At 54.8% G+C, this 24,570-nt stretch overlaps 1 protein-coding gene across 9 annotated transcripts in view; it reads left to right on the top strand.

The window, feature by feature from the left end:
* Nucleotides 1-18,779, top strand: part of RAPGEF1 (Rap guanine nucleotide exchange factor 1) — a 139,185-nt gene extending 120,406 nt beyond the window's left edge. For all 9 annotated transcript variants that reach the window (XM_049711416.1, XM_049711415.1, XM_049711412.1 and 6 more), the window contains 12 exons: nt 4,729-4,837; nt 6,414-6,489; nt 9,358-9,442; nt 11,326-11,418; nt 12,295-12,480; nt 13,248-13,332; nt 13,471-13,565; nt 14,985-15,063; nt 15,154-15,255; nt 16,449-16,546; nt 17,655-17,783; nt 18,203-18,779. In XM_049711416.1, the coding sequence (XP_049567373.1) occupies nt 4,729-4,837; nt 6,414-6,489; nt 9,358-9,442; nt 11,326-11,418; nt 12,295-12,480; nt 13,248-13,332; nt 13,471-13,565; nt 14,985-15,063; nt 15,154-15,255; nt 16,449-16,546; nt 17,655-17,783; nt 18,203-18,353 (1,288 nt within the window). In that variant the 3' untranslated portion in view covers nt 18,354-18,779. The remainder of the gene's footprint in view (nt 1-4,728; nt 4,838-6,413; nt 6,490-9,357; nt 9,443-11,325; nt 11,419-12,294; nt 12,481-13,247; nt 13,333-13,470; nt 13,566-14,984; nt 15,064-15,153; nt 15,256-16,448; nt 16,547-17,654; nt 17,784-18,202) is intronic.
* Nucleotides 18,780-24,570: the final 5,791 nt, after the last annotated feature.

Raw genomic sequence — 24,570 nt, 5'->3', positions numbered from 1 at the left:
GCAGCATGTGGGATCTCCCCGGACCAGGGCTCGAACCTGTGTCCCCTGCACTGGCAGGCGGGTTCTCAACCACTGCGCCACCAGGGAAAGTCCCTCTCACTTTAAATCAAAAGCTAGAAATGAAGCTTAGTGAGGAGGGCATGTTGAAAGCCAGGAGAGGCCTAAAGCTAGGCCTCTTGTACCAGCCAAACAAGTTGGTTAGCCAAGGTGTGAAGGCAAAGGAGAAGTTCTTGAAAATTAAAAGTGCTGCTCCAGTGATCACACAAATGATAAGAAAGCAAAACAGCCTTATTGCTGGTATGGAGAAAGTTCGAGTGGCCTGGATAGAAGATCAGAGCAGCCCAACGTTCCCTTAAGCCAAAGCCTCATCCAGAGCAAGGTCCTAACGCTCTTCAATTCTGTGAAGGCTGAGAGAGGCGAGGAAGCTGCAGAAGAAAAGTCTGAAGCGGACAGACGTTGGCTGAAGAGTTTGAAGGAGAGAAGCCGTCTCGTAACGTCGAAGTGCCAGGTGAAGCAGCAAGTGCTGATGGAGAAGCTGCAGCAAGTTATCCAGAAGATCCAGCTGAGATCATTCATGAAGGCGCTACACTACGCAACAGATATTCAGTGTAGACAGAACAGCCTCTACAGGCAAAAGACACCATCCAGGACTTTCATAGCCAGAGAGGAGAAGTCAATGCCTGACTTCAAAGGACAGGCTGACTCTCTCGTTAGGGGCTAATGCAGCTGGCGACTTTCAGTTGAAGTCAGTGCTCATTTACCATTCCCAGAATCCCAGGGCCCATGAGAATAATGCTAAATCTACTCTGCCTGTGCTCTATACATGGAACAACAAAGCCTGGATGACAGCACATCCGTTAACTACATGGTTCACTGAATATTTTAAGCCCACTGTTGAGACCTGCTGCTCAGAAAAAAAGATTCCTTTAAAAATAGTACTGCTCATGGTTAATGAACCTGGTCACCCAAGAGCTCTGATGGAGACGATATACAATGAGATCAGTGTTGTTTCCTTGCCTGATAACACAGCATCCGTTCTGCAGCCCCTGGATCAAGGAGTAATTTCAACTCTCAAGTCTTATTACTTAAAAAGTACATCTTGTAAGGCTATCGCTACCATAATTTGTGATTCCTCTCATGGATCTGGCAAAGTAAACTGAATCCCTTCTGGAAAGGACTCACCATTCTATATGCCATTAAGAACATTCATGATTCACGGGAAGAGATCAAAATATCAGCGTTAACAAGAGTTTGGAAGAAGTTGATTCCAACCTTCCTGGATGACTTTGAGGGGTTCAAGACTTTAGTGGAAAAAGTCACTGCAGATGTCATAGAAACAGCGAGAGAACTAGAATGAGAAGTGGAGCCCGAAGATGTGACTGAATTGCTGCAAGCTCATGATAAAACTGTAACAGAGGAGGAGTTGCTTCTTACCGGTGAGCAAAGGAAGTGCTGTCTGGAGATGGAATCTACTCCCGGTGAAGAGGCGGTGAAGATTATTGAAATAACAACAACGGATTTAGAATATTAGCGGCAGCGTTTGAGAGGACTGACTCCAATTTTGGAAGAATTTCCACTGTGAGTAAAATGCTAGCAAACAGCATCGCCTGCTCCAGAGAAGAGTGTTTGTGAGAGGAGAGCCCGTCGGTGCGCAGACTCCACTGCGGTCTTGCCTTAAATCGCTGCAGCCCTGGCCTGATCAGTCAGCAGCCACCAGCATTGAGGCAGGCCCTCCACCCCCAGGAAGGTTACAGCTCACCAGTGGCTCAGGCGGGGGTTAGCATTTTTTTAGCAATAAAGTATTTTTTAATTAAGGGGTATGAACACTGTTTTAATTTTTATTGATTGATTTTTAAGATTTAATTTAATTTTTATTTTGGGGGGCTGCGTTGGGTCTCCGTTGCTGCGTGCAGGCTTTCTCTAGTTGCAGCGAGCGGGGGGCTACTCTTGGTTGCGGTGCGCGGGCTTCTCATTGCGGTGGCTTCTCTTGTTGCAGAGCACGGGCTCTAGGCACGCGGGTTTCAGTAGGTGTGGCTTGCAGGCTCTAGAGCTCAGGCTCAGAAGTTGTGTCTCGTGGGCTCTAGAGCGCAGGCTCAGTAGTTGTGGCGCATGGGCTTAGTTGCATGTGGGATCTTCCCGGACCAGGGCTCGAACCCGTGTCCCCTGCATTGGCAGATGGATTCTTATCCACTGCGCCACGAGGGATGTCCCTACTGTTTTTTTAGACATAATGCTATTGCACACTTAACAGATTACAGTATATTATAAGTATGCCTTTTATATGCACTGGGAAACGAAAAAAATTCACGTGAATCACTTCATTGTGTTATTTGCTTTACTGCAGTGGCTGGGAACCGAGTCCACAGTATCTCCGAGATATGTGTGTACACTCTTCCCTTTATTCTGATTCTCAAAATTATGCATGCTCAGGGTAGAGAACATGGAAAGTATAGAAATGTATAAGGAGAATCACTGATAACCGCAGCCCTCAGAAGCCCTCCTGCTGGCACCAGGCTGCCTCTGCTTCTTGAGCATCTCCACGCCTACTCTTCACCTCACACGTTACCCACAACACGTTACCCTAGGGTTTCCTTCTCAAACCCTAGGCCAGCCTTCCTTCTGCCTCTTCCAAGTTCAAATGTAATAAAGGAGTGTAAAAGATTCCCCCCACCAAACTTTTTATTGTGAGTTTCTAGAGATAGTGTGTGAATTGTGTGTAGTGTGTATTTGAAAGTAAGTCACAGACATGACACTCAGCCCCCAAATATTTCAGCACGCCTCCTAAAAAATTTTAGACGCCTACCTGATTACGATATGATTATCACACCTAAGAAGAGTAATAAATTCTTTACATTATCTGATATGCAAATGATCTTCCATTTCCCTAGTTCTCCCTATGTCTTATAAGGCTTATTTTTTGGAACCAGGGTCAATCAGGAGTCATCTCTGCATTTAGTCATGTGTCTCTTTCATCTTTGGTAACATTTCAACATTAGCATGAGTCAAACCTGCCCAGGTTTAGAAATATGTAGTAAATTTCTCCAGTCCACACATAGGAACGATAATGTGCAGGACCTGGGAATCAGCCCTGCCACCTGCGGCTTCACGTTGACTTCCCCTTCTTTGTGAAATGCTCCACAAATTCAAGCTTTTCCTCCCTCTTTAGGCTAAGGTTCGGCTACTTCTGGAGTCCTGGGTACAGAGCTAAGCAATACCCACTTGCTATTGTCAGGCCTAAACATAAATGGTTAAAGACGTGGTAAAAATAGCAAGAGACAGGAAAAAAAATAGAAAGCAGTCTCTAGGGGCCTGTCGGCAAGGGCTGCCTGCCCAGCCTACTCTGGCCACCCCTCAGTACCATCCACACGGAGTCTGATTCAGCAGCCCAGGCTCAGGTCTCCCCAAGTGTTAAGGGGGGATGGGTTTTCTAGTCTAACACGTAGTGGCCGTCTGTACCAGACAACAGCAGCTCATGGGCTCCAGCTCCATTGGACCCAGGGGTGCCATTTTTCAGAGTTCAGGTGGCCCCTGCACAAGAAGCAGAAGGATGAGCACGCTGACTGGCTAGAAGCGGTCGCTGGGACGTTGTCCTCTTTCCGTGAAGGCCAGGCCACGACTGGACGCTGACGCGCAGCTGAGGCTTCGTCCCAGGACTGCGCGTGGTTTTGCTCTGGCCCATCCACGTTGCCTTACTGAAGGCCCAGGGGTTTTGTTTGTTTGTTTTGTTTTGACTTGGGTTTTTTCACCCGTACCGTGTGGCTTGTGGGATCTTAGTTCGCCAACCAGGGATTGAACCCAGGCCCTCAGCAGTGAAAGCATGGAGTCTAATCACTGGACTGCCAGGGAATTCCCAAAAGGCCCAGGTTTTAATGTCTCAGATACTTAGGGTTAAAAATGAAGCCTGCGACCACAAGGCCACTCAGTGGCTCACGGGACTGATCACGAGAATGATGGGAATATGGGAGAAAATGACGGGGAAAGCACGGTGCCCGCAGACCCCACATCCATCTGCCTCGTGTCCCCCCTCTGCAGGCTCCCTATGTGCTTCGTCTGTTGGAGGTTCTCTCCTCCCCCTTCACCCAAACTCCTACTCAGCGCCTCAGTCTCAGCTTGCCTGTCCCATCTTCAAGCCCTCCCTGCCCTTGGCTCAGGCTGGACCCCTGCCCATGCTGCTGCCCACCTGCCCACCGGCACCCGTGGACAAGGGCCTGCTTCATGCTCCTCTTCAGTCCACTAGAGAGGTGGCCCTGGGGAGAGACCTGGGGATGGCACTGAGATCATGCTGGCTTGTTCCCCCATCCCGCTGGCCCTTTGCCATTCTCTCCTTGAGTACTGACAGTCCGGGCAGTCTGTGGGCCTTGACACAGGTGACTGAGACCATTACTTTTTCAAATTGCTCAGTGGAACCTTCTTGCTCTGCGTGCTTAATCCCTTCCACTTACTGAGGGAGTGTCCGGAGAGAGCAGGGACTGTCCCCAGGTCACACAGCTTATCAGGAGCAGAGCTAGAAACCCAGTCTGCATCCCGGCCTCTTGTCTACCTCCCAGGCCCCTTGTGGAGGGGTGGGAAGCGGGTCTGGGCTTCTCGCTGGAGCCGCAGTCCGGGGAGGACTCATTCAGGGGAGCGGCTGTACCACAAGGCCCCGCGCACGGGGCCACGCTACCTTGGCCCCCGGGAGCCGTGGAGCTCAGGGTCTGTTGACACAACACAAACCATTTCTCTCTCCAGGGCCCCAAAGTCACCAGATGCTCCAGAGGCTCAGTCGGAGGAGGAAGTGGACGAGCTGTCCCTCATTGACCACAATGAGATTATGGCAAGGCTGACGCTCAAGCAAGAGGTGGGCTCCTCACAGGCCTTCGCGTGCAGGGTCTGGCCCAGAAAGAGGGTGGGGGCTTTGAGCAGGGAACCTGGAGGTGTCCCAAACAGAAAGGCCCAAGCCGAGTGCTGACCCCCCCAGGTGGCCCTCCTGGGCGGCGGGCTCTGGCATCCCGTTCGTCCTGGCCCCATGCCTGGGCCACCGTGGGTGCTCTAAGACCCTGGGCACATGGGTGACTTCCAGGAGGAAGTGTGCCATCCCCTTCTCTGACACCTCTGGAGAGTGATCTTGGGCAAGTGACATGTCCTCTCTAAGCCCCAGATGACAGGACTCTGGAGGGTGTTGTGAGAACGAAATCCACGAGGGTGCTCAGCACGGAGCCCGTGTGTGGTAAGCCCTCGCTAGTGCAAGATATTTTTATGTTGTTAATGACAGAATGACCCCAGTGTAGTGTCAGCGTGGGAAGCACAGCTAATTAAGAAATTCCAGGCCTGGCCACCGAGGCTGCCTCCATCCCATGTCTTGTCAGGAGAGCCTCATGGGTAAACGCGGTGCCCGAACCCGGCACAGTAAGAGGAGCTGACCTGAGAGGGCCTCCCGCCCCCTGCTGCCGAGCGGTTCCGGGGACACGCAGGAATGGCTCCCGGCGGTAGCCTTGACCCCCCGCCGAGGAGGCGGCCGTGCTCTACACACACACACACACACACACACACACACACGTGGCTAGGCTGCAGCAGAGAGGAACCGGGAAGGCAGGGCTGGCTGCTGTTTCATGACTCTTGCCAGAAATTTCTTCTGAAAAATCAGGTCCTGGGCGGAGCTGCCCCGTCTTAGCTGGAAATCCAAGACACTTCCAGCGTAAAAACCTTGAAGCTTTGGAGAGGCAGATGCATCTCCAAGAGCTAGAGACACGAGGAAGCTCTCGCGGGGCGTGGTCTCCTTCGGAATTACAGCGTATGAGGCCGGTGGCTGCAGGCCAGGTTTATGGGTTAAGGCCTCAGTTTGCTCATGTGAAAATAAGACTTTTCCCTTAACTGGCAGGCCACGGTCAGTGTAAGCAACATCGGATATATTGAGCATCTTTGTGACACTTTTCACTCCTCTAAGGAGGGCTCCCTGGAGGAACATGTTATGTGACAAGTGACTCCCCCCACCTGAGGGAGCAGGTGTAGATTTAGGGCAGGTTGCTGCAGCTTCGCGGACATGCGCACACCTGGAAGTGGTCTGCCGCCTCCACCACCATCCTGGGAAGGGCCGGTGCCAGTCCTGCCTGCCTCCCTGTCGGCTCCCTCCGTCCCCTCTTCCGCCCTGAGCCGTGGGTCGGTGAACAGGGAAAGACTGACTGGAGCCATGCCCCCCTGAGCCAGTGGTGTCCTCAGAGCGCTGTGCCACGCGGTGGGCGGGCTGGATGGGCGCACCTGGCCTCTGCAGCCCGGCCACGCTGCTCCCAGAGTGAGGGAGGGCAGGGCAGAGCAGAGAGGACCTGGCGTCTCTGCAACACCATGTCTTTGTCATCTCATCCCTGCTTGTGACTCCCTAAGCGGACTTTCTTACGGCTGCGTTCTGCTCCACGCCCTCCTTTGCTGTGGTTTTGCAGGGCGACGACGGACCAGACGTCCGGGGAGGATCTGGTGACATCCTACTGGTCCACGCTACTGAGACGGACAGGAAAGGTACGGCAGCGCTGGCCGCGGCAGCCTCTGTGCCCAAGCTCCCCGGAGGGGGCTGGTCCCGCTGAACCGAGACGTTGCTCGGCTCCACTGCCCTGCCCTCTCCTCTCCTCTCCTCCAGCCCTGAGCAGGTCAGAACAGCAGTCCTGGTGCTGCTGGGTCACCGTAGGGAGTGCCGACGTGGGGGACAGGTGACCTGCATTCAGAGCCAGACCCTCCACTTCCCAACCCCCTCAGAGCGTGTCCTCTGGTGGTGCAGGGTAGTGAGGACCCCAGGATCATCAAGGGGCAAGTTTCAGGTGCAGAGCCCGGCACCTGGTAGGTGCTCCACAGATGGTACCTTGAGTAGCGACATGTTCAACGATAGTGCTAAAATTACGTTGATGTGCAGGTGGCTTTTTACGCTTTTCCCGATATTTTGCCCATTATATTATTCCAGACCGCTGGATTGGGTTTCCTTTATTCCTCCTCTGGGAGCTTCCTGGGGCAAAGGTCCTGTCAGGAGCATCCAGTCTTCCAGCAGCGTTACCTGCACAGGATGGGGTTCCCCACTCTCAGCGCAGAGACACCCCTTCACGTCCTGATCCTTCGAGAGGGCTGGAAAAGCAGGGCCTGTTTTCTGTTGGGTGGACTCTGCTAGCAGAGGAGCTGTCTTTCCAAGTTGTGTTCTGGAAGGAGGAGGAAAAGGAGGGGCTGTAAGGCCGGTGCCGTGACCTTGGTCAGGCGGGAGAGGCCTGCAGTGCACACGCCCCACAGCTGGGCCCGGCCTCTCCCCACACACACTTCCTTTTTACATTTTTTAAATTATTAAAAAGATGATGGAACAGCAATGGTAAAGTAAGGTGTGTAGGAATTAAAACACCCCGGTCATGAAACCCTAACCCACCAATTTCATTTCTGTAAACAACCTGGTCCCTATGTTTTTACAGCAGATTTCCCAAAGTATGTTACACAGATGATTCTGGGAATTTTTAAATTATGAAAGTAGTACAAAAATAATTGTTTGCATTGCTGAAAATTTGAAAATTAGAGAAAAAGAAGAAATGGCTCCCACAAACTCACCACAGCCACGCTTTTGCCCTCCGGGTTTCTTCTGACCCAAGCAGAGTGCGGTCCTCGACACTGAATTTGAATCCTGGCTGTGCGTTCTCAGGCTGGGCCGCTGCTGGGCACGTCCCTTCTCGGCCTCAGCTGACTCAACGTTGTGAAGAGGTTCAAAGTGCCCAGTGGGTGTGAAGACTGAGCGAGTTGGCACATAGGAAGTGCTCGGGGAGTATCTGTTTACATCCCCAGGAACAGCCCGTGCTCTGCCTTCTTCAGTAAACCCTCCTCCGTGCCGGACAGGTCAGAGCTCCAGCCTCAGCCTGGCATGAGAAACAGCTCTCATTTTTGTCCAGTAGTGAAAGGCTGAAGTGGGAGCTGGCCCCAGTCTTCAGCCCTGAGCAGTAAACTGCTGACCTGCCAGGTGCAGCCGGCTACGGCCCAGGCCAGAGGGAGCCCTGCAGGCAGGGCAACCCGAGGACCTTCCAGTCGGTGCCGACCATGCCTGGGAGAGGAGGCTCTGCTGCCCGCTGGGGCTTGCGCTCGGTTTTATCAGTGGAAAGATGTTGAGGCTGCAATCATTTGTCCCTGGGATGGGCGGTTGAGGCAGAGGCCCTGGGCCACACAGCAAGCTCCTTGGGCAGGTGGCTTCCTGCAGACCAGAGACCACACCAGTGGCTGGGAGACCCCATGGCTCAGGGGGTGCAGCCTTGGACCCCTTCTTCCAGTGGGCCTTGCCCTCCCCTGGACCCATCTCTGCTTCCTTGCCCCTCTTTGAACAGAAGCCCAAATTTGACAGTGAGCTAGGTGGGCTTGGGGTCCAGGAAGGAGCCTGAGCCCAGCACCACTGGCCCCCTGCTGCACCTCCAGTCCGTAAGCTTCCCTCACGGCACCGCACCGCCAGCCAGATCACCCAAGCACACCCCAGGTGCACGCGCAGGTGTTTCTTCTCCTCTCGTTGTCCAGGGTTTGAGCAGCAGGGGCGGGGGACAGGAGCCGGGCTCTGCAGGGCGGGGCTGCCCAGCCGGAGAAGTGGGGTCCTTGAGGTTCCTCCACCCGATGAGTCGTGGGAGGAATGAGAGAAGACAGGGGAAGGTGGTCTGTGTCCAGAAAAGAACACTTAAGTAATGTGTGTGCATGTGCCCAGCTTCACGGTGAGGGCCACAGACTTTGGAGCCGAATCAGGACTCGAACCTCAGCTCCAGCACAGAATAACTCTGAAGTTCACAAGCCTGGCCAGGTCATTTGTCTCCAGGAGGGACCTGCATTTAAAACATGCCCCCCCCCTTTTTTCCTTAGTGTCGGAGACTGTGTGGTTGGGAGGGTGTGTCATAGCCATAAATAAACAGGGGTCTGTTGTGAATGTGGAAAGGTTGGGGATCCCTGGCTAGAACCAGCCCCTGCAAAGGGAAGGAGAGGCGTTGGGTGGGAGCTGCCAGCCCTAATCCCACTTGACTTCCAGGCTGGCCTCCTCCCAGTGGGCCTTGCCCTCCCCTGACACCAGAGCCCGCACACCTGAGGGTCCAGCGGCGTGAGGCTGAGCCCCTTCGGCCTTCGCTTAGGTCTCTCGCCATGTGGAGATTCCCAAGGCTTTTGTTCCTGGGCTTCTGCCACCTAAAGTGTTACCTGTGACTCGCTTCAGAGTCCTGATGATGAGTTTGAATTGTATTCTCTGTGCCCATGATGATTAAGACTCTCTGCATCATTGTCTTCACGCAAACAAGAAGCTCTCTGTGTAATCAGAGGTGGCATGTACTTGCAGCAGGTGTGCTGCCTGTCTGTGCCCTGCGCCAGTGGCAGGCCTCACTAATCAACTGCTCTTCCCTCCAGATCTGGTGTTGTACTGCGAGGCCTTCTTGACCACCTACAGGACCTTCATCACCCCTGAGGAGCTCATCAAGAAGCTGCAGTACAGATATCCTTGCCTGTGCCTCAGCCCTGGCGCCACACCTCTTACTGCACAGAGCCCCCTGGAGCCGGGAGAGGGGCCTTCGTGCCCACACAGCCCTCGCGCACGGAGCTGCGGGCAGGAGTGATGGAGGTGCTCAGCCCCGCTCTGCCATGGCCCAGCTTTGGGACCTCAGGCAAGGCTTCTTTGAGCCTCACTCCTCGTCTGTAGAAGGGCTGAGTGATGTTATATGAAGTGCCTGGAACATAGGGTGCTGCCTAATGGCAGTTGTGATCACTGGGTGATTCTGAGAAAGAATCAGAAAGAACTGGCACACACTGAGAGGGTGGGAGTGTGCGGGCCCCTGCGGAGACCCAGGTCACTGGCACCTGCGGCTTTGCGGAGCTGAGCCCCAGGGCATTAGGGGTGATGGGTACGAAGTGTGCAGGGTTTGAGGGAATCAGGACTCCAGAGAACCACCTCAGGGGCAGGCACGGCCACTCCCCCAGATGGCAGACCCAGCAGTGGAGCACAGTCGCCTCCTGCCCCTCGACCACATCTACCCAACGGGCTCACCCTTTCAGATACGACTCCCCACAGTAGTGGCCAAGGAAGATCCCGAGGCCTGGAGGGATGCACTTTCATTGCCTCTTTCTCGGGTCCAAACCTGCCCATCCTGCCAAGGCTAAGGAGCTACTGTTGCAGCCCAGGGTCCCCGCCCCTCAGTGTCCTCCCTCGTCACAGCCCATGACTGCCATCTGCTGGACAGCCGCTGTCCCTTGGGGCAGAAGTCCTGAGCCCTCCCAGCTCTCCCACGCTCTCCCACTCCCTCCCGTGTGCCTGCGCCTCCTCTGCCTCCTGTCCTCCTCTCTCCCGTGCCCCCCCCTCGGGGCCCTGGTCCCTCAGAACTGGACGGCCCCCACGTGCAGAGACTTCGTTCCCTCCCGCCTCACACCTTCAGTGCCTCACAGGCCTCTGGCTCAGCGAATGATAGTAACTCACACTTGTTGAGAACGGCCTGGTGTCGGTTATGATGCTGAGCGATTGCATGGGTAATCTGTCTCCGCTATACCATTTCCTACACACATCACTACCATTTGTTATGTGGCGCCATGATGTTATTTCCTACCGTGTAATTAAGGAAACTGAAGTTCAGCGAGGTTAAGTGACGCGCATGGCAGCTTGGAGGGAGAGTGCCCCCCAGGCCTCTCTGACTCGGCGTCTCAGCATCTGCCCTGCTTGGCACTTCAGGCATGTTAACGGACGTGTTGCAGCATCGAGATCCTGGGCGCAGCTGGCTGGTGGGTCCTGTGTGCTGCCGGCCCTCGGCGCTGTCCCTGGTGCATGGCTCCTTCCTGAGAGCAGGCGGTATGGAGCCATAGAAGTGTCTGGAGACTTGATGAACACGAGGGCAGCCACGGCCTCAGGGAGGAAGTAGCCAGGTGTTTGAAGGGTAGATGCGCAGGCGGCCTCTGAAGCTGTGGAAGGGTGATGGGAACTCGTGACGGGAGCGGAGGGAGACCCCTCTGGGGGGCTGTGCGCCTTCCCCAGGGACCCGGGGATTTTAGGGCAAGTGCTTTCTGACCACCTTTCTCTGACTGAGCTCAGCGATGCAGCCTTCAGCGTTTCAGCGGTCACAGGAACCTTGGGTTGATCCCAGCAGAGAGGCAGGCCTGGGAGTGCAGGGAGGAGGTTCTGCAGGCAGGAGAGGTTGGTGGTCGAGAACGGGGTCAGAGAGGTCTGGGCTGAACCTCACTTTGCAGTTCCGCCACCTCGCACAGGTCCTCTGCCCTCCCCGTGCCCTCGTTCCCAGGGTTCGCTCAGGGAAGGGGGGCTGGGGGAGGGCGGCCCTCCCGCGCACTTCCCCGTCCCTACCCGTGAGGGTGGTTGTTTCTTTAACCTGCGCCCACGTACGAGAAGTTCTCTCCTTTTGCCGACACATTCAAGAAGCGCGTCAGCAAGAACACGTTCTTCGTGCTGGTACGGGTGGTGGACGAGCTCTGGTGAGTCCTTCCGCCCCGGGGGATGGAGGGTGGAGGGGCCCAGCAGGCTGCGGGCATCTTGGGGTCCCCGCCGGGGTACAGGCTTCCCCGTAGAGATCTGGGCCTCCCGTCATATTTCACCTGCATCTCCTGGGCTCTGTGCCCACAGAGCCCTGCCCAAGGCCCTGGACAGGGCTCACTCCTGCGCGCTTTAACACAACCCCTGGGGAGAATGGCTTGTCCCCTCAGACCCGCCCTGGCCCGGCCCGGCCCAGCCCTGATTTCCTTGTGGGGGCCATCCCTCTGGCACGTGGCTTAGACCTTGGCTGCCCTCCTCATCTTTCCACGGTCCCCTGAGTGGCATTTGCCATTTCCAGTCATTGAACAAACACAAAGCACAAGGTCCCTTTCGTAGGTCTAGAGAGCCCTTGGTAAGGAAGCCACCCAGGCCCCGCCCTCAAGGTGTTTACCTTCTGCTGGGCGGTGGCCTTGGTGATTACGGGGTGGGGCTGTGAAACACCGTGTGTGGAGAATACTGTGCAGGGGCGTCCTGGGGCTGTCTGTGGAGCCCAGACCTCATGGTGATTCATCACCCCCGTGGGATCAGGAGCTCCCCTGGGGCAGGATTTGTCTCCATAGCCCAGGCCGCAGCGCGGTCCCTCGTGCTTATCCAGTGCCAGTGACCATTTGCTGAGAGAATGGCAATGGGACCACTCCCGGCACTCTAGGATGCAGACAGCCATCCCAAGACCTTCTCTGGCTCTCTTCCCACGAGAGGTTTCCCAGCTCTGCTGGTGGGTGTCTCAGGTGTCTTGAGGGGCTTCTAGACCCCGTGGCACCAGCCCTTTTCTTATGCTCGCATCCCTGCCCCTCACCGCATGGCCCTTGGCCCTTTAGCCTAGTGGAGTTGACGGAAGAGATCTTGAAGCTGCTGATGGAGCTGGTCTTTCGCCTGGTGTGCAACGGGGAGCTCAGTCTGGCCCGTGTGCTCCGGAAGAACATCCTGGACAAGGTGGACCAGAAGAAGCTGCTCAGGTGTGCCAACTCCGACCAGCCCCTGGCGGCCAGGGGCGTAGCAGCCAGGTGCGCCACTTCTCCGGGCCCTGCCTCTGGCGAGAGCCGTACCGGCAGCCGTCTCTCCATTCCACTTCCTTCAGTGCCCCCCTCCCCGCCCCCGGCCTCACAACCTCACCTCCCGGTTCTGCCCAGGCCCTGCGACGAGGTGCCTCAGGGACAGCCCAGGGGTTCCCCCGGGGCTGGGCCTCTTCTCCAGGGTTACGTTGTATGACTGATCACCGTTTTAGTAGGAAGTGGGGCAGCAGGGCGTGTAGGGGCTTACCAGGACAGGGGACAGGAATGCCTTTCAGGCTGTGGTCAGCACTTAATTCTCTTCCCGGCGCTAACGTGGCAACTTAATTCTTGCCACCCCCTGTGCCATCCTGACGGTTCCTGAGAACCTGTGTAGAGGCTCCACTGGCCCTCTCCCGGGGCCACGGAGGTTTGTTGATTTATCACCTCTTTGTTGGTGTCTCAGCTCCATTCACATGGCACCATCTTTGTTCCCACTGGGCCCTGAAGGGGGGTTGGGCTGTGCGTTCTCAGGAGCTGAGCTCGCGGGCTTGCGAGTGGAGCCACCGAGCCTGCCGGGCGGAGGCAGGGGGGAAGGCAGGCCCCGTGGTCCCAGGGAGACGAGTGCAGTCCGGTCCTGACCCGCCCCCGACCCGCTGCGTGGCCTCCGTGCTGCGGTGAAGCAAGTCGTGTTCCCTCAGCTCTGAGGCCTGAAGTGCAGCCCCCACCCAGCCCCCACCATCCCATCCACTGACCACTCATCTCGTGCCTCTGTCTTCCAGGCCCGGGACCTTGCATGACTTTCACAGCCATGAGATAGCTGAGCAGCTGACACTGCTGGATGCCGAGCTCTTTTATAAGATAGAGGTATGGCCACGCGTGGGGCTGGGGGAGGGCTGTGCCCGGCCCTGGTGAGTGCAGCTGCTTGTCCCCGAGTGAGAGAAGCCACTGCATCACAGCAGAGCCAGCGGGCCCAGGTTCTATCCAGTCTACCTGCTTTTTCAGATTCCTGAGGTTTTGCTTTGGGCAAAAGAGCAGAACGAGGAGAAGAGCCCCAACTTGACCCAGTTCACGGAGCACTTCAACAACATGTCCTACTGGTAAGAAGGGGCCTCAGTGCAGAGCACTTCTGGATGGGTGCCTTGTGTGTCCTTCGCAGAGAGCGCCCATGGCAAGGACAAAGGGGTGCCCTTTCATTCCTCCCAGCTCCTTCTGGGGCCCTGTGGGCATTCGTTGTGAACCAGAGACAGGACAAGGGCAGGGACAGGACAGGGCGTGTCTTGCACGTTGGAAGGGGCCACCTGGGGCGGGGGGGGCGGGTTGAGGAGGACTCAGCCAGGATTTATTAGTAATGTCTGCTATCGATGGCGGCAGAGGAGCGGGTGTTAAACTTGCCACCCTGCACTGGTCGTGCCAGTCTTCCCACTGCCAGGTGGCCTCAGGACTGGTCCTCACACTGACTCTGCCTGAAAGAGAGGTAGAGCAAAGGAGTGGCTGTATTAATACTTTTATTTAGCCTTCAATTCTTAAAGCAAAGTGAAGCCCAGAAGTGCATTTATGTTGTAACATACAGCAGAACTGTTGACTCTTAAAGACGCGACTCAAGGGTGTCCACAGCCTCTCGGCCTCAGTAGGGGATGGTTGGGTGTGGCGGCCAGTGGCAGTCTCATACTGACCCCCGGACACACACACAATCCATCCCCACCACCAGGGAAACGTCTGATTTGTAAGTGCTCTAAGGATTGCTCTTTGGAGAGTTGGGTCCTCTCCCACTTGCCCTGCTTCTCTCTGTACCACAGGAAGCGTTTCACTCGTCAGCAGCACATGCTTAGCGTAGCAGCCCAGCAGAGGACGAGGTGGTTTCCAGGGCAGACAAGCCGTGCAGCCCTGAGCATGACCTCCAGCCCCGCCCCTTGCTGGGCGCTGGGGGCTCCAGACACACCCCCTGGGGCCTGCCTAGGAGGAGATGTGGGTGGAGCCCCTTCAGAGACCCGGTGCTCAAGGTGGACTCGGTGCCGGTGCCCTTTAATGGGTCAGAAGAGGGGCACGTTCTCTGGGCGACGGGCGGTGGTCCCTGTGAAAGCACAGGCTGTCGAGGCCACCGTGAGGTCCTTGTGCGAGGCTGGCCTTTGGCTTTGGTTGCTGCGAAGTTTCTGAGAGGTGCCCTCCCTCGTGGCCAGCAAGGTGGCCTCTTAGCCCACACGCCTACTCGTCTCCGAGCCAATCCTGAGGCCACACTCGCTGAGCGTTTCCAGCCGCCGTGGTGCTCACGGTCAGCGCTCACCGGGAGACCGTCCATCCGCACAGTCAGAGGTCCCAGTCACTGGATCTCTCTGTGGCCTCTTACCTATCCCTGGGGTGCCATGAGCTCCTTCAGAGCAGAGACGGGGGTACACCTGGTGCCTCCCTAGGCACGGGCTCCTGGCCAGCTGGTACAGGTGCCCCCATCCCATTGCCACCAGAGGCCTGAAGAGAGACGGCTCAGCTCAACTGTCTCTTTCTCCCCTTGGTCCGTGCAGGGTTCGGTCAATCATCATGTTACAGGAAAAGGCCCAAGACAGGGAACGGCTGCTCTTGAAGTTCATCAAGATCATGAAGGTAACTGTGGGCACCCTCCCCAGAGCCCGCCACAGCTGCCCCTGCCTGCCTGCCCGCCCGCCCATCCCTGCCCCCACCCTCTCTCTGCAGCACTTACGGAAGCTGAACAACTTCAACTCCTACCTGGCCATCCTCTCAGCGCTGGACTCAGCCCCTATCCGCAGGCTGGAGTGGCAGAAGCAGACCTCAGAGGTGGGCGGCTGGGAGGGCAGCCGGGAGGGCAGCTGTGGGACGCGAGGCCCGGCTGTGGTGGGACGAGCTCTGCCCCGCCCTGCCCTAGTTTCCTGTCTCTAATCTCCAGTCACTGGGCCCTGCGGGGCTTGGTGTTAGTGAGTGCCGGGGTTGTCACATCACGTCACATCCTGCTGCCTGTACCGCAGAACCGTGCCTGGGTCCCAGCTTCACCTTCTGCTTCCTGCCCTCGACCCGGGCTTCTAGAGGGGCTCCTTTGGGTGCAGGCCGCACTAGGCATTGGGATGTACTGTGAACAGGCTAGACCCGTTATTAGGTGGAGCTCCTCAGGGCAGGTACTACAGGGAGAAGGATGGGGATGGGGTGCTGAGCAAGCATGTGAACGAGGCGTCTGGGCCAGCCTGGGGGTCAGGGAGGCCCCCTAAGGAGGTGTCGATCACACCATGACCCGAATAGGAGCGTCCTGGGAAGGGAGGGGAATTCCCCATCAGAGGGGACAGAGGCCAGTGTGGCCACATCACTGGGGAGAATGGCTCTGCATCACAGGGGTCTTGGGGGGCCTGGCAAGGAACTGGACCCTTATCTTTGTGTGGGTGCTGTTCCTGGAAGAGAGACAAAGCCCACAGGGTTGAGTGTCGCCAGGGCTACCTGGGGGTCGTCTCGTGGGGCAACATAAAGGGACAATTACGAGACAGTGGTGTATGGAGAAATGGGACATTCACACCAGCTGTTCCAGGAACACATAACAGGCCCTGAGGAGGCAGGGAAGGCTTCCTGGAAGAGGTGACACATCAAGGCGAGAGGCACACAACAGGCGAAGGGGCAGGACAGGCAAAACCCCACCCACGCTGCGTGCAGGAGCAGCGAGCTCGCCCGCCATCCCTCGTGGACTCTGCCTTGAGTGCGGTGAGGCATGAAGGCAGGCTCGGGGCCGGGAGCGACATGGTCCGGTGTGTGCTTTTGAGGTTCAGGCGGGCTGCAGCGCTGAGCACAGCCAAGCAGGAGCCCAGCCTGAGATCCACCACACGGGGCGCTGGCTGCTCAGAGACGCGGTTCTTTGTCAGCACCACGGAAGGCCTGCCTGTGGCTGGGGCAGGGCGGGGTCTGGCTCTGGGTTGGTGGGGGGAGGGGCCGGGGCTCGGTGCCCCAGCGTTGGCACCGTGCTCACGGACTGCGCGCGTCCCTCCTGCCAGGGCCTGGCGGAGTACTGCACGCTGATTGACAGCTCATCCTCCTTCCGCGCCTACCGGGCCGCCCTCTCGGAGGTGGAGCCGCCGTGCATCCCATACCTGTGAGTACAGCCTCCCAACTGGGTTTGCCCCTCGTGTGCTCTGGGGAAGATACAGTGGGCCCCCATAGAGAAGCCCTCGCTTAAAGGCTTCCAACCCAGACGTTTGTGCTTGTTTGAACTTTAAAAGTAAAACGTGCTCCTTGTTAAACAACTTAGATGAAAGAGGGGCCCAGGGAAAATGGTTCAGTCTCCCCCACTGCCCGGTCCTCCCACGCCTCCTCTCTTCCCTCATCTGCCAGTGGGCTTGTTTAGGCGCACGTGTGGACAGCCGTGTAGCATCTCTCTTCCCCCACCAGCAGCAGCGTGCTATAGTCCAGCTGTCCCCAAGCTTAGCTGCACATCACAGCCACCGGAGGGCCCTCCTGTCACCCCAGGAACCCTGAGAGTACTTGGCGTGAGGCAGCTCAGGGAGCGTTTCCCCAAGTGTGGGCCACGGGCTAAATAGGTATTCACCAAAAAGAATCCCACGTCACGTAAGCTTGGGAAATAGCAGGAAACATTGAAGCTAAACAGTTTTCTTTGTGCGGGACTCACCGGACCCCTTAATATGCTAGTGGACGGTGGGAATCTCCAAGAGGGACAGGAGACTCAGCGCTGTCCCAGGCTGAGTGTGCGGCCGCATGCCCCTGGCCTCCACGCTCCGAAGTGTACATCTTGCAGCCAACGGCCCTGCCGTGATTCCTAGCCTTCCTGCTCTGGCCGAGCGCGACAGCCCTCCCCAGCTGGGCTGCTTGGGTGGGCGTGGCTGTGCCCCTCGGGCTGGGCTATCCCTGTGCAAGAACCGCCCCCACTCACCGCGGGGCTGAGCACCCTGTTTGATGACAGCATGTGACCCCCCACCCCGCCACTCAAGTTCGGGGTGGCGTCATTCTTTCCTGCTCATCTGTTACCTGTACCGCTCTGCTGGGCTGGGACGGCTGTTGAAGAGGCTCCGTAGCAGGTGGGCCTGAGCCCGCTTTCCGGAGACCAGAACCTGAGTCGAATTCGCGCCGCCCCTCCCCGCAGACGCGCTTGCGGGTTTGGCAGCGGCTCGGGCTCCGGCTCGCCCAGCAACCGATTACCTGCCAGGCCACCCTCCAGGGTCTAACCTGCTTCTCCGTCCTCCCAGGGGGCTCATCCTGCAGGACCTCACCTTCGTTCACCTAGGAAACCCAGACTACATTGACGGGAAGGTGAATTTTTCCAAACGGTGGCAACAGTTCAACATCCTGGACAGCATGCGGTGCTTCCAGCAGGCGTGAGTGCTGCCGCCATGAGGGACCGGGCGGGCAGGGCGCACTGCGCAGAGACCCACGGGGATCCAACAGCTGCTCCTTCCAGTGTGGCACAGGGCCTGCACCCAGAGCTGGCCGCCAGCTTGTCCTGCGCGATCCCGTGGGGGGAGGCTGGCGAGCCCTGGCCCTCCTGACTCCGGGGCAGTGGGGTCTCCCTGGGACCTCCTGCGGAGGGGAGCCTGGCTACAGGGTGCTGCTCCGGGAGCCCTGGCACAGAGCAGAGCACAGCTCTGGGGTGCAGCTCACGCTCTGAGCGCCAGCGTCACACGTGGACGCCCCTGCCCCGTGAGTCTGCTGAGGCGGCACACGTGGCACCTCCAAGGGGTCTTGGGGCTGTTTGGCCCACACTGGCTCTCACGGGCCACCCTCCTCCCTCCACCAGGCATTATGACATCCGGAGAAACGATGACATCATAAACTTCTTCAACGACTTCAGTGACCACCTGGCGGAGGAGGCGCTATGGGAACTCTCTCTGAAAATCAAACCCAGGAACATAACACGGAGGAAAACAGACCGGGAAGAGAAGACCTAGGAGCGGGTGCCGCAAGCGAGGAGAACGCGAGGCTCGGAGCGCCGCTCCGAGGCCGGAAGGGACTTTGGACCTGTTACGTGGCGGCGGCGCGTGTCCTGGCCTCAGAGCCACCGGGCCCATCCAGGCCGCTGCTGTGCCGGGCAGGCGTCCGGAGCCGCAGCAGCTTCCTGCCCCTCCCCCGCAGGAGCAGACCCCCGGCCCGGGGCGGGGGGGGGGGGGGCCAGCGGGCGGTCTCACTGCTGATTTGTGAACTGGGGGTTGGGGTTTCTGCTTTTGCTCTGTCTTCTGCTCTCCCTCTCTCCCCCTCCCCCCAAGCCTGGGAGCAGCACAGGGACTTCAGCAGCAGCCCGGGAATGGTGGGAGTCTTCTGAATCTCCTGAAATGACAGATGAGTAGAGGCCCAAGGACCCTCGGGGCGGGGGCTGCTCTCCCCGTAGCCTTCAGTTGGGTGGGCAGAAAGTAGAGGAGACCCGGGAAAGACTCCTTTCACTTTCCATGTCCTACTTTTTAAGTGGAGGATGGTGTGAGCGTCTCACCTGGCCCAGAAGGGACGGCAGGTGGCCTTTCAGCAGCCCTGGGGCTGGTGCTCCCGTCGCGGTCCTGGCCCACCCTTGCTGGGTCACGAGCAGCAGCCGTGGCCGTCGTGTTTTCGCCCCTTCACTTCCTCCGCCCCGTCCCACTGGCCCTCCCCATCCTCTTGGCACCGTGGGAGCTGGGCAGCAGCAGCTGGAAAGGAAGGACTTGACCATCCAAGAAACACACTTTATCTGAGTTGGGGCCAGTAGCTCTTGGTGAGTTAACCCAGAGAGAGGGGAGGGGCATTTCTGTTGGGGGGAGGGCCGGCAGCCCCCTCCTCTGTCGCTTGCCGTGTGCCTTAAACTCCATCTCCTATCCGTCCCGCCCTGCGGGCTCCCCTCCTCCCTGGCGCTGAGCCTGGTGGGCCCAAAGGGGCCCCTCTTTGCTCATCAGACCTTCTGCCAGCCTGACCGGCTCTCCCGTGGGAAGGACAGGGTGTCCCTGAGAGGCAGGGGCCTGGCGCAGAGGCGCCCCCTGGGGTTGACGGCCATGGCTCACCTGCTGGCCGGCAGTGAGGCGCAGCGGCTTCAGAAGCAGGTGCTCTTTCCAGCCTCGCTCTCCAGAGCCAGCCCCGCTGCTGAGGTGGACGAGCTGAGGGGAGGTCTGCAGGGGCTCTCCACGCCCCCTGGCCTCCGTGCCAGCCCAACGTGGGCCTGCGGGCAGGCTGCCATCAGAATCCGACGGCTGCCCCCAGGTCGCCCGCCTCCTGTTTTGTTCGTTTTACATAATTGAGAGCTCACTCCTGGGTTTGGGACTCGGGCAGGCGAACACCAGGCTCAGCCCGGGCTTAAACAGAAGTAGAAAGCACCATCTGTAACTGTTTAAAGGAACAGCCCCGTCACTTTGAGTCCTTCATGGGCCTTTGAACAGCTTTTATCAAGAAGCTGTCTGTCCTGTGCACAGAGGGGAGGAATCTGTGAAATGTCAGTTACGACCCCTCAGGCAGCGATCCTGCGGCAGCGGGCGGAACGCGTCACTTTATTATTTAAAGAGTGTGTGTATAGAGTCGCTGGTTATGAACAATATTGTGTGTGGGGTTGGGTTTTAGTTTGTTCCCGCTTTTTTAAGTCCTCTCATTTCAGTCTTTCCCTCCTTCCCGTCTTCCTCCTGGCCTGGCCCTGCTCTGCTGCTGCTTTGCGCAGCTGCTGTGTGCTCAGGGCCCATGGGCTGTGTGGACTGCGGTTCCCTGGGGCCTCCTTCCATAGGCGGGCAATTGTCGACGCCGCGCTTCCGCTTCAGGCTCAGCGTCCCAGCCGCGAGCTGGACGGGGCTCGGGGGCTTCACCGTCCCTCAATTCAGAACAGACCCTACACCCACACCTCCCCTCCTTGCCGGGAGCCCTGGCTCTGAGCCGAGGCACTGGGCAGGCAGCGCAGGTGGACAAGGGGCTGGCGTGTCCAGGTGACCCTGCATGAGGGCAGCAGGTGCAATGTGTGTTTTAACTTATTGGCTGACAGGCTTCCCTACCTTGACCTCATGGAGACACATTCTGGCTCTGGGAGTTGCCAGCCTGGCTGTGGTTTGTCTGTCTCAGGGGCCAGATCAGCTGTACGAATCTGTCTTTACAACAAAGACACCCTCGGGAGGATTTGTTCTCTGCAGAGGCAGTTCTCACCTGCAGGTGTGGGTGGATCAGGGCAAGGGCAGGCACGCGCCAGGGCTGAATTAAAGCCTGATTCTGAGCAGCGCCTCCCTCCCACGGCCCCGCGCCTCCCCAGTGTTGTTACATTGTAATATATCCCCAACTAACCTGGCTGATGGTGGCATCTTCCTGCAGACATTTCAAACCTGTAACTTTTATATGAAAGGAAAATAAACACAGATGAAAGCCGCGGCCACCTCTGTACCACATGCCGCGTGTGTCAAAGTGACAACTGAGCTGTCTCCTTTCTGTGACCTCCTTGTGGGCTGGGCGCCTGGCAGGTGTTGGGGGGGGGGTCTTTTGTCCCCATCTCTGTGGTCCCTTCTCTGTTCCCCAGTTTCTCCATCTGGAAGTGGGGGTAAGGACAGCTCTACCTCATACAGTCTGTGAAGGCTCAGCAAGTTATACCTGGAACAGTATCTGGTGAGCTATCGCCACTATTATTACTTAGCATATATTGAGTACCAAGCACTTTGCAGGCAGCTCTACCTCACTGAATCCTCTTAATTGAAAAATGATACAAGTGAAATACTGCAACCATAATAAGTACTACAAAGAAGAGGTACTTAACATTCAAGAAATTAAGTTGGATTTGAAATCCACTCACAAACATCAGGTCCAGACAGACAGGCTTAACAAACAGGTAATTTATGCTAAACAGGTAGCTTCAGTCTTAGACGAATGCCCCTGAGAACAGAAGAAGGGAAACACTTCTCAACTTGTTTTATGAGTGGAATACAACCTTGACACCAAATCCAGACAAGGACAAGAAGGAAAATTATAGGCAAAATTACTGATGCAAAAATTATAATCTTAGCAACCCCAAACCAGTGATAACGTAAAACTCAAGTCTCCCCATTGGGCACATCCGCAGATGCAAGGATGCAGTGATGATAGTACTTGATCCCTTTTCTTAGACCCTTATTTGGGCATTCCCATCTGGTACGCCTTTCCTTCCTGGGGAACTGAGAACAGGTGTGCCACCTCCATGTGTACTTTCTCCACCATGGCATACTTAGATTCCAGGTGTTGAGATGGCAGAGCCCTAACTGGAGGGAGCCCAGTCAGGGACTACTCCCACTGTTCCATACTGGGCTTTACACGAATGAAAAATGAATTTGCACTTACTAATAAGCTGCTGAGATTTCAGGGCTTGTAAGTTTTCACAACATGGCCTAGCCTCTCCTGAATAAAATACATTAACAGATTAAAGGAAGAACACCATATAATCACCTCAGCAGTCAGAAAGACCACTGTTAAAAAAATTAAAACCCCCATTCATAATTTTTATTTAAAAAATAACTAACAGTCTTAGGTAAGTAGAAATCAAAAACTTCCTTAATCTAATAAATGTTACTTTCTAAAATCTTATGCAAACGTTATACTTAATGATGAAATATTTAAAGAAGTTCCCTTAAAACAGAACAAGGTAAGGATCCCACTGTCACCTTGTCTTTCACTGTCGTACTGGAGATACTAGCCAATGCAACAAGAAAAGAGATGAGTAAGAAAATCACGATAGTTAACAACGAACTACTAGAAAACATAATTCTTCAAATATCCAGTTTATACTAACATCACAATTCTTAAGGTACTAGGAATAAACCCAATAAGAGATGTATAAGACCTTATAGGAAAAAGGGTGATCCAGCAAGAGAAAATAACGTGTAAATATTTACACACCCAAATGCGAGCAACCTAAATATACGAAGCAAATAGTAACAGACTTAAAGGGAGAATACACAGCAATACAGTAATAGTAGGGAACTTTAATACCCCACTTACATCAATGGATAGATCATCCAGACAGAAAATCAATAAGCAAACGTTGGCCTTAAACACATTAGACCAGACGGACTTAAAGATACATACAGAGCATTCCATCCAAAAGCAACAGAGTACACTCTTCTAAGAGCACATGGAACATGCTCCAGCACAAGTAACATGTTAGACCACAGGTCGTTGTAAATGTACGAAGGTTGAAATTATATCAAGCATCTTAGCCAGTCACAATGGTATGAAAGTATAGAAATTACAAGAAAATGGGAAAATCCAAAAATACATGGAGATTAAACAGTATACTACCAAGCAACTAATAGGTCAAAGAAGAAAATAAAAAATACATTAAGAAAAATGAAAATGGAAATACAACATATCAAAACTTACCGGATGCAGCAAGAGCAGTTCTAAAAGGGAAATTAATAATAAACACCTGAATCAAGAAACAAAAAGCTCAAATAAACACTCTAAATTTCAAGGAACTAGAACAAATGAAACCCAAAGTTAGTAGAAGGAAGGAAATAAAGGATTAGAGTGGAAATAAACAAAATACAGACTAAAAAGACAATAGAAAAGATCAGTGAAAGAGCTGGTTCTTTGAAAAGATAAACAAAATGGACAAACCTTTAGCTAAACTCACCAAGAAAAAAAGAGTACTCAAAATCCGAAATGAAAGAGGAGCTATTACAACTGATACCACAGAAATACAAAGGCTCCTAAGAAACTTCTGTGAACAATTATATGTCAACAAATTTGACAACCTAGAAGACACAGATAAAAACCTAGAAGACACAGATACATACCTAGATGCATACAACCTACCAACACTGAATCATGAAATAAATCTGAACAGACAGATTACTAGTAAGGAGATCGAATCAGTAATCAAAAACCTCTCAACAAACAAGTCTGGGACCAGAGGACCTCACTGGTGAATTCTACCAAACATTCAAAGAAGAAGTAATATCAGTTCTTCTCAAACTCTTCCAAAAACTAGAAGAGGAGGGAACACTTCCAAACACTTTAAAAAAAAAAAAAAAAAAAAAAACAAGGCCAGCATTACCCTGTCACCAAAAACAGATGAGAATGCCACAAGAAAAGAAAACTACAGGCCAATATCCCTGAGGAACGTAGATGCAAAAATCCTCAACAAAAAATATTAGCAAACAAAATTCAGCAATACAATAAAAGGATCATACATCATTAGCAAGTTGGATCTACTCCAGAGATGTAAGGATGGGTCAACACCTACAAATCAATGTGATACACCACATTAACAAAATGAAGGATAAATACCAAAAGACCATCTCAATAGGTATTGTAAAAGCATTTGATAAAATTCAACATCATTTGTGATAAAAATCTCACAGCAAAATGGGTATAGAGGGAACATACCTCAACATAATAAAAGTCATATATGACAAGCCCACAGCTAACCATAGTGGTGAAAAGCTGAAAGCTTTTCCTTAGAGATCAGAACAAGACAGACACTGGGAAAAAAAAATAAAGAAATAAAAAAATAAATTCCCTGGCAGTCCAGTGGTTGGGACTCAGTGCTTTCACTGCTGTGGCGGGGGTTTAATCCTTGGTCAGGGAACTAAGATCCCGCAAGCCGCACAGCACAGCCAAAAAAAAAAAGACCAGGACAAGACAAGGATGCCCCCGGTCACAACTTTTATTCAACATAAGTATTAGAAATCCTAGCCAGAGCAGTTAGGCAAGAAAAAGAAACAAAAGGCATTCAAATTGAAAAGGAAGATATAAAACTGTTTGCAGATGACATGATATTATATATAGACAACACTCAACTCCATCAAAAACTATTAGAATAAACAAATTCAGTAAAGTTGCAGAATGCAAAATCGATGTACAAAAATGTTATGTATTTATACACTAATAGTGAATTATAAGAAATTAAGGGGGGCTTCCCTGGTGGCGCAGTGGTTGAGAGTCCGCCTGCCGATGCAGGGGACACGGATTCGTGCCCCGGTCCAGGAGGATCCCACATGCCACGGAGCGGCTGGGCCCATGAGCCATGGCCACTGAGCCTGCACGTCCGGAGCCTGTGCTCCGCAACGGGAGAGGCCACCACAGTGAGAGGCCCGCGCACCGCAAAAAAAAAGAAAAAGAAAAAGAAGAAATTAAGGGACTTAATTAATTAAGGGACTTCCCTGGTGGCGCAGTGGTTAAGAATCCACCTGCCAATGCAGGGGACATGGG

The sequence above is a fragment of the Orcinus orca genome, chromosome 6 (assembly GCF_937001465.1).
Source record: "Orcinus orca chromosome 6, mOrcOrc1.1, whole genome shotgun sequence".
Lineage (NCBI taxonomy): Eukaryota > Metazoa > Chordata > Mammalia > Artiodactyla > Delphinidae > Orcinus > Orcinus orca.
Note: the sequence above shows the minus strand (reverse complement) of the source record. Positions and strands in the feature narration are given on the sequence as shown.